The sequence below is a fragment of the Lactuca virosa genome, chromosome 9, assembly GCF_052849685.1.
Source record: "Lactuca virosa cultivar CGN04683 chromosome 9, Lactuca_virosa_CGN04683_v6, whole genome shotgun sequence".
Classification (NCBI taxonomy): domain Eukaryota; kingdom Viridiplantae; phylum Streptophyta; class Magnoliopsida; order Asterales; family Asteraceae; genus Lactuca; species Lactuca virosa.
In genome coordinates, this window is record NC_136434.1 from 185,591,166 (window position 1) to 185,600,261 (window position 9,096).

General features: G+C 36.1%; 2 protein-coding genes across 10 annotated transcripts; both read left to right on the forward strand.

The window, feature by feature from the left end:
• The first annotated feature begins 4,595 nt into the window (after positions 1-4,595).
• Positions 4,596-6,151, forward strand: LOC145136316 (uncharacterized). Of its 9 annotated transcripts, none has more exons than XR_013720385.1 (3): positions 4,596-5,086; positions 5,555-5,623; positions 5,725-6,151. XR_013720385.1 is itself a non-coding variant. In XM_079070452.1 (3 exons), the coding sequence occupies exons 1-3, from the start codon at positions 4,893-4,895 to the stop codon at positions 5,943-5,945; spliced, it is 528 nt and encodes a 175-aa protein (XP_078926578.1). In that variant the 5' UTR covers positions 4,596-4,892; the 3' UTR covers positions 5,946-6,151. The 9 variants fall into 9 exon arrangements, 3 of the variants coding, with proteins under 3 accessions (XP_078926578.1, XP_078926579.1, XP_078926580.1); XM_079070452.1 differs by having other exon boundaries at positions 5,555-5,667; XM_079070453.1 differs by having other exon boundaries at positions 5,555-5,667; positions 5,731-6,151.
• Positions 6,152-6,624: 473 nt separating this feature from the next.
• Positions 6,625-8,800, forward strand: LOC145138872 (benzoate carboxyl methyltransferase-like). The gene is made up of 4 exons (XM_079072886.1): positions 6,625-6,747; positions 6,932-7,342; positions 7,883-8,137; positions 8,221-8,800. Exons 1-4 carry the CDS (start codon positions 6,673-6,675, stop codon positions 8,605-8,607), a joined length of 1,128 nt encoding a protein of 375 aa, XP_078929012.1. The 5' UTR covers positions 6,625-6,672; the 3' UTR covers positions 8,608-8,800.
• Positions 8,801-9,096: the final 296 nt, after the last annotated feature.

Here is a 9,096-nt window from a genome sequence, read left to right on the forward strand (position 1 = left end):
TCCTTTCACAATTGAAGTCGGACCACCGGACCACCGCCGGAGACACCAGACCACCGATCGTCGGACCGCGCCTAATCGACCGAAACACTGGTGGTTGGTGGTGGTGGCGGGTGGTGGTGGAGGCGGTGGTGGGTGGTAGGTAGTGGTGATGGGTGGTGTTGGTTGGGTGGGGAGTGGTTTTGGTTAGTGAGTTTTTAATTGTTTGTAACAATTGATTGATTTTTATGAATATTATTTTATAGTTTTAATTAAAAAAATTATGTGGTCCAAATTTGTTCTCAAATGTTCTCGGAATAAGAAATTGTAACACCCCGTTTATTTAATAAATAAATAAACGAATTAATGAACGAATAGTAGCCTTAAAATAAACAATTATTTATCAAAGGATGGTCTCGAAGGGCTAATTGTCACAATTTTAGAAGATGGGGGCTATTTGGTAATTTATGGGACTTAATTTGTATGGGATTTCCATGGATTGGGTTGAAAGGGTAAATATTTGATTATATTTGAAAGAATAGGGGCATGGAGGGACTGTTGTTGCCATTATGGCAAACTTCTAAGTGGAGCCGGGTATATAACCTCATTATCGATCAAACCCTAACCCTAAACCCTCCCTTATGTAGCAGCCGTCACCCCTCCCCCTTATGCCTCCCAACCGCCGGCCGCCACCCCATTCTCCCTTGCTTCTCTGACCGACCAACCCACTGAAGAACCAAGATGACCGGCGTCGTTCCACTCCGCTGAAGACGTGAACCACCGATGCTGAAGACGAAGGCCGCCATGGAGCGCTATGGCAGTTGACGGTCGGAGGGAACACGCCCGGGGGTGTCGCTGTTGCTGTTTCCGATGGACGCCGCCACTCCATTGTAGCGCTACTGTTCCGCCGCTTCTCTTCTACTGTTTCATCGCTGCCGCCGTTCGTGAGTCTCCAGCCGCTGTTGCCATCGATGTCAAGCAGGAAAAAGACCACCTTTAGCCACCGTTATGGCAGCTAGGGTTGATGTTGCCTTCACCGCGCACCACCAGTGGGTGGTTGCATCCAGATTCCCGATTGCAAGCCGTGTGTGGATGAAAGGTTGGCTGGAAGACACAAGAAGACCACCATGGCAGCCAACCATGGTGGTTGTCACCGGAATGCTTTTCTACCGCCACTAGCCACCGTGAAAGGTGGTTGTGGGCGTGTGATGGTGTTTGTGTTCGTATATTGGGATGTTATGAGGCTGCAGGAGCATTTCTTGGCAGGAGATCCGAAGAAAGACCCCCACCACCACCACCGTAAGGTGGTGGCTGCCGCCACATACCACCGCAGGCCACCACTAGGGTGGTTGTGTGTGTGTGTTTATTTTAGTGTAGTGTGTGTGTTTATTTTTGGGATTTCATTGTAAAAATTGTAATCGTGACGAAATAATGAAAAAGAAACCCTAACCACCACCGTATGGTGGTGGCTGCCACCTCCTGCCGCCGCCGGCCACCGTGTTGGGTGGCGGTGTGCTTGCCTTGTTGAGTTTGATTCGTTTGGGATGCTTGAAACCCTAATGGGCCCAATGAAACCCTAATGGGCCTAGAAAAACCCTAACTGACCCAGTGAAACCCTAATGGGCTTAAGGACTTGGTTTTGGGCCTATTGGGCTAAGATGGGATTGGAAACCCTAATTCGGGTTTAGAAAACCCTAATATTGGATTTATGGGCTTGGACTTATCGGGACCCATATTTGGGACATTAGAATGGAATTGTGTATTAAACCCAATCATACCATATATATCTTATCTAGTAGAGTGATGGACTTAATGGATTAAGTCCTTAATAGGTTAAGTGGGAAACATTTAACCGTAATTGTCATTTTATGTGAAACCCTAATTTTGGGAATTTGATCGGGACCGCGCTTGAATTATTCACTAAACTTAATAAATTAATTAATAATCATATGCAATCAACCCAAGTCAATATTGGACTTAATGGATTAAGTCCTTAATGGGTTAAGTGAGGAACACTTAACCCTAATCATCATTTCATGTGAATACCCTAATTTCACTTGGGTTTATTGTTGGGCCTTTCTATTGGGCCTTGATGATTGGGTTATTAATGGGCCATCCAAGATCAAGCAAATGGACTAGAATAATTAATGGGCTTTGAGGTAAGGCCGATATGAGGAGTTGGGCGCAATCTGGAAAATTGGGCCATAGATGGGCCATAGTTTGGGCCTTTATGATTATGTGATGTTGGGCCATTAGAATGTTGAATGTTGGACTGGACTAAATGGTTGGGCCTTATGGTAAGACCTTGTAAAGGTTTGTGCCTAATTTGGAAAATTGGGTCATATGTTGGGCTTTGACTCATAGTTGACTTTTGGGCCTTTGGATTGGGCCTCGGGCTTGAATCAAGCCAAGTTAGGGGTAGAGTAGTCTTTTACCCCCAAGCATGGACTTATGGTTATGTATTGGAACCCAATTATTAATTGGGTGTTATTTTGGTGTTGACAGTTCGGGAATCTGTCATCCAGCAGCTGAGGTTGAGTCTGCGGGACTTCAACAGTGTGGGGTTGGGTCTACGAGACTTCAGCAGTGTGAGGTGAGTTACCTTCCAGTAGCGGTGGGTCTACAGCCACAATGTCGGCCCACTAGTAGGAGTTGTATGTTAGATGATTGTCTTTGTGATATTCATCTAGGTTTGCTATTACCTGATATGTTTCTGTGCTAGCATGGTATGTTATATGTGATTGTGGTAGTAGAAGGGAAATAGTCCCCAAATTCGGTTGTTAGGACCGAAGGGTAGGACGGGCACCCCAGAATTGCCTGACAGTATGTTTATGCTATGATATTATGTGGTAGTAGTAGGAGGTGAAATAGTCCTCGTATGTCGGGTGAAATAGACCGACGGGTAAGTCAAGCATCCCAGAATGGCTTGACATGGGTAGGTCAGGCGTCCCAGAATTGCCTGACAGTATATGTGTGTTATATTATTGCGTGGTAGTGGTAGGGGTGAAATAGTCCCCGGTAGTCGGGTGAAATAGACCGACGGGTAAGTCAAGCACCCCAGAATGGCTTGACCTGGGTAAGTCAGGCACCCCAGAATTGCCTGACAGTATGTTATTGTATGGTGTGTGGTATAATGGGGGAACTCACTAAGCTTCGTGCTTACGGTTTACAGTTTTGGTTTCAGGTACTCGTTTTCAAAGGAAAGGAGCCGGCTTGATCGCAACGCATCACACTATGGTTTTCCGCACATGAGATCTTTGGGATTACACTCTGATAATGTTTTATGATAACATGTTTTGATTATTTCTACTTTGGTTTTGACATGACATGATATTATGGATGCTTTCTTATACTGTTGGTTTTATAATAACTTATTTAAAAATGAAATTTTTGGCATTGAATTTTGGGATGTTACAGAAATATTCTCGATTGAACGCTCCCCTATATATATATATATATATATATATATATATATATATATATATATATATATATATATATATATATATATATATATATATATATATATATATATATATATATGAAACTTTCATTTATATCTTGTTTTTTTTCTAAGTTTACTTTTTAGTTTTAATATATTAACTTCATTTTCTAAGATTATAACAAAATTTATCTATTTTTGGAAATTTCATTATTAGTAAATACATAGTGTCGATATATCACTATTAATATCGAATTTATCTTTAATTACATTCTCTAACATACATATGAAAACTAATTTCTAACTTGTTATCACATTTACTTGGCTAACATGGACGTTTAAAATAACAACTAACTAGGAGGTCTTTGGTTCAATCTCAAAGAAAAGAGAAAAATATATAATTATTTGTCGTTTAAAAAAAAATTAAATATAAAATAACACACTAATTTTAACTTATTATTTTTCTGTTATTGTTTTTCTCTTTCAATAAATTGATTTTTACTTCATTCTAGTTTAATCTAGTTAAAAAAAAGTATGATATCATTAAAGAAAATACACGCAGTATAATTATTACGCTTTATAAACCTCGTTTAAGTGATTTGTTGTTAAAATATTGTTTTTATTCCGTTTATTATATTTAATGGTAACGCCATTTTTTTAAAATTTAATCAAAGGACAATCAAACCAAACGTTTAAAAACCGTTCGTGAATTATATGCCAAAATATTCGTTTATGTTCATTAATGGACGTGATTAAGAAATTGGCTGTTATTTAAATGAACCCACATAAACAATGGTATCTGTGTTCGCTTGATTCAAGTTCTTATTAAGTTTTATATTGTATAAAAATATTTTAAGTGACATTGCTAATTATGATAGAAAAACGTAATAGAAGCTTTTCAGCGATAGTTTATCTTAAATTTGAAACCTTTTTAATTAAAAAAGGATAATCCTAGCTATTTATCCATTTCAATATAGGATTGGGAACAGAATTAGTTTAATGACTTCTTCAAACAAAAGGTCGCATTTAAAAAAGCCTACAAATTAATTATAACAAAATATCACGTCTATATGAAACAAAAAGAATTTTAAAAGTTAAAATAAATAAATAATAGAATAAATTTTTAAAAACAAATTAAAAAAATTGAAAAGTAACGGCACATCATGACATCATGTCATAATTAGCTAATAATTATTTGTGTAAAAAGAATTCTTAGACTAAGAGGAGTGGGGTCGCCACCGGGTACGCTACGCTGGCCAACGATCAAGGAACACCGCCCCCTAGCTCTCGCTAGGAGGGTCGCCACCGGAGCCTCCTTACACTGTTGGCGAGAAGAGAGAGAGGGTGAGGGTTGAATTTGATTGGTGTTTGTGAGGTGAGCCTCGTTACATGATTACATAGGCTTATCTGACTCTTCTTCCATGGAAAAAAAGCTCTGAATCCTTCAATTTCTCAACGGAAACCGAAAAGAACAATGCTTTTAACCTCCTCAAAGCCGAGCTCCGGCTTGACTTGCCTGGTTTCACAAAAGATATCGAGGAAGACGACAGCAAAATTGTATCTACTAAGAACTTTTTTCCAGTTGATAAGTGAGGGTTTTCTGATGTTGATTCCGACGATTATAGAAATTGGGGGTTTAATGGCGGATGTGATGCTGATTCGAACAAGGTTTCATCTTCTTCTGGTCTTCTGTTATTCAGGTGTTTAAAAATTTATAATTTTCTCGATTTTTATGCCAATTAGATTAAAATCAAAATCACAAGAACTTTTTTCAAAGGATCCTGCTAGAAGAATCACTTAAGAACGTAGGTGGATGCCACAGAAGTTTAGACAAAGAGCCACCTTCAAATTGGGCAAAAACACTTCCTTTTTATTACTGTTATTTTTTCCATTTAGAGAAGTAAGAAGAAGAATAAATTGATGTGGTTAATTTGTTTTTGAAAAAAAAAGAAATTGATGTTATGGTGCTGTGATTAATAGAAAGTTTCGATTCTTTCAATTTTTTACAAATTTTTCATGTTATGGTTTTGATTTTAGGGCATCTTGGTTGTTGGTTATTAATGCAGGTTATTTGAATAACATAATGAGAGTATGAAAGCCAATTGTGAAAATTTGATTTTATGGTTTTGATTTTAGGGCATCTTGGTTGTGGATTCTATTTTTGACAACATTTACAAGCAAGGGTATGTTTCTGTTGGCTTCATGGTATGATCAACATGTTGATTGCATGGAGTGCATAATATCACTTGGTAAGTCATTTGTTTCATTAAATATCATCTTATATTTATACAAATATTCCATTGAAGATGCAGGATCATGCCATGGATACTACATCTCAAGCTCTTTGATCTCTAAGATGTTGTTGACTGCAACACATCCTTTGTTGCTTACATCAAGAAGGCTTTATGGAAGTGGATATGGCAATGTGGTGTGGGTTCAAATGTCACTAGCTTTTTCACTCATTCAAAAGGACTTTCATCTATTTCTCATTAGAGACTCAGTTTCCCAAATCCCTTGGAGCGTTTAAATTTGTAACCTTTTCTTTTGACCATCATTTTAATTTTGGTTTAGTTGAAAGTACTACTTTTTTACTTGAACCGCATGTTCATATCTCTTTGAATAATTTATTGTAACATTATTATAAACATTTTTTTTGGAGTTGGTCAATTGTTAATTGTAAACATTTGATGTTTTTTTATAATTAAGATGTGGGTAGGGTCTGTTAATTGTTCATTGGTTTGAATTATTAAATCGTGTTTGTCGTGTTTGTCGGTGTTAAGTATTTTAAGTTTTAATTTTATGTAACTTTTATAATTTAATATGAAATGTTTGTGTTTTAAAAAAAATATAATTGATATTATATTAATTGTTTGTAGTTTAAAAAAATAAAATTTGTTTAATATTTATGCACAAAAAAATTTCTATATTAAAATAAAGTAATTAAATTAAATTAGAAAAAAAAAATAAAAAAAAATGAAGTGCTAGGAGTGTTACCATTCCTTACCAAATGCTAATGTTAGCTGCTAAATGGTCAAAAATGAGGTGGCGTTCCAAAATCTGACGTGACAAAGTGTTAGGAGTGTTACCGCTCCCCTTAGCCTTATTGTCCAAATAGATTTCTCCTTTCCAAATATGGAAAAAAAAATGTGAAATGGTTTATATGTCTTAATCACTAGTGGTGGATTAGTAGGCCTATATAAATCAATAGCACGAAGGCAAGACAGCTGCAAAACAAATACAAAAGAAAGAGAACCATGGAAGGAAAAAATATCTTACATATGAATACTGGCAATGGAGAATTAAGCTATGCCCGTAACTCGCTTCTTCAGGTCCCTCTTACTCTTCTTGATTACGTATATACATATTGAAACATGGTTGTTTTAGATTCTATACATACAAATATGGGTTTATATTGAGGCCGATGCAATGTACATAAAGCAACTAATTAAAAAATTGTCCTAACTAGTTAAACATGCATGAGTATGAGGTGTTGTATTCTTATTTTCTTTCCAGGAATCTATGACGAGGAAAGCTCTTTCAGTTTTAAATCTTGCAATCAAGAGTATGGCTGATCTTGACATCATCTTCAGTCAGTGTGTCAAGATAGCAGATTTGGGATGCTCCTCTAGTGTAAATTCACTATTGGTTGCATCCAACATTATCGATATAGTCAACAAGCTGTGTGAAGAAAATAATCAAAAAGCACCACAGTTTGAATTTTACTTAAATGACCTTTTCGGAAATGATTTCAATACCATTATCAAAATGATACCCAACTTTTATTCAAAACTTAAGAAGGATCAGGGAGAACATTCTGGCCATTGTTTTGTTTCAGCTACCCCTGGTTCATTTTATGGTAGACTCTTTCCAGACCAAAGCATGCACCTTGTTCACTCGTCATACTGTCTTCATTGGCTTTCTCAGGTTCGCGTAATATCTAACTTATTGTACATTTATTCATCTGTACTTTATGTAAAAAGTTATATATTACTCTCTCACCCTTTGCAAATAAACTTTTCCAATCATTTGAAGGCAAAGGACTATATATATTTAACAACTAATTCAACTGGTGTTAGCTGTTTTTGGAAAATTTGGAATTGTTTTGCTGCTGGATTCTTTCTAGTCGATGGCTACAAAATAAGTTCTTTTTGGCAAAAATATTGACAAAAATCAAACAATACAAAACCCATAATTTCATATTTCCATATTTCAATAAAACACTAAATCAAAGATACATCCAGATAAAAGTTTATCTGGTTATAAGATCCCTTTGTTTAGTTTGAAGTCTCAAAAACTCATAGTTTCTAGGGTGCATGCCATGATTGTTAGATCCCTTGGTTTAGTTTTGAGTCTCAAAAACTCAAAGTTTCCGGGTACGTGCATGCCACACCAAGTTATGTTATCGTGTACTCTTGAAGATATATAAATTATGGTTCATTTGTTGATATGATATATGTGATATAGGCACCTGACGGTATTGAAAACAACACAACGAATATATACATCGCCAAATCAAGTCCGCCAAATGTGTTTGAAGCTTATGAAAAGCAATTTCAGAACGACTTTGGAAACTTTTTAAAGGTACGCTCTCAAGAAATAGTACAAGGTGGATGCATGGTATTAACTTTTATTGGTCGGAGTATGGCTGATCCAACCTGCGATGATTGTATCTATCTTTGGCATCTACTAGGGCTATCACTTCTTGATTTGCTAAAAGAGGTATAAGGTTCTCTTGTGCTCCATACGTATACAGATTCGTTTCAGCTACTAACTATTGGTATTTGCTTAACCAAATTCCATAGGGATTGATCCAAGAATCAGATTTGAACTCCTTCAATATGCCATACTATACTCCATACGAGGATGAAGTTATGAATATTATTAGAAATGAAGGGTCGTTCTCTCTTGATACCTTGAATGTTTTTCAAGTCAACTGGTATCCAATCAAGACGGATGATGATGATGATGATGATGATGCAAATGCGAAAGATTTTAATGAGCCAAGCCATATCTATGGGAAAAAGACAGCAAAAGCCATTAGAGCTGCTGTGGAACCATTTTTGACGTCTCATTTTGGAAATTCCATTATGGACGTCCTATTTAAAAGGTATGCAAAGCATGTGGCGTTACATCTAGCTAAAAAGAATACAGGACACTTTAGTCTTGTCATTTCATTGTCAAAAAAATAAACTATTCGTGTGCTCAAAATATGTTTGTTGTTTCAAGTTTGCTTATTGTTATATTTTCAATAAATGCACAACTGTGTCTCTAATTTGTTGGCTTCATATTAATTGGAGTGTTATCTTTGTATAATAAACGAAACTATGCTTGTACTCTGTAATTCTATTTGTACTCTGTAATTCTATTTGTATCTTTGTTTTATGCTAGTGTCTTGCTAGTTCTAAAATCTATGTATAATAAGTTTTCATTGTAAAATGTGTGGAGCAGATACATATTTACATATATATTCATAATTATAGACATTTCCGATGCTGTTCACCTTTTGTTCACTATCATTAAGCACCTCAATCATCACTTTTAGTTATCTATATATAACAAGTTTTCCTAAAATGTGCGGGCAGCTATGTTCCTAATAGATGATATTAGCACGCTATAATTGGATTAAGAATTGATCTAAATTAAAAAAAATCGATTGACATATTTGGTTTATCAATCCT

What these genes read in the sequence shown, in the direction of transcription:
- LOC145136316 (XM_079070452.1), top strand. Translation starts at nt 4,893, where the DNA reads ATGCTTTTAACCTCCTCAAAGCCGAGCTCCGGCTTGACTTGCCTGGTT. An exon ending in GTGATGCTGATTCGAACAAG is followed by an intron (nt 5,087 to 5,554) that starts GTTTCATCTTCT and finishes TTTTGATTTTAG; the next exon opens with GGCATCTTGGTTGTGGATTC. An exon ending in GGAGTGCATAATATCACTTG is followed by an intron (nt 5,668 to 5,724) that starts GTAAGTCATTTG and finishes ATTCCATTGAAG; the next exon opens with ATGCAGGATCATGCCATGGA.
- LOC145138872 (XM_079072886.1), top strand. Translation starts at nt 6,673, where the DNA reads ATGGAAGGAAAAAATATCTTACATATGAATACTGGCAATGGAGAATTA. An exon ending in CCCGTAACTCGCTTCTTCAG is followed by an intron (nt 6,748 to 6,931) that starts GTCCCTCTTACT and finishes TTTTCTTTCCAG; the next exon opens with GAATCTATGACGAGGAAAGC. An exon ending in GTCTTCATTGGCTTTCTCAG is followed by an intron (nt 7,343 to 7,882) that starts GTTCGCGTAATA and finishes TATGTGATATAG; the next exon opens with GCACCTGACGGTATTGAAAA.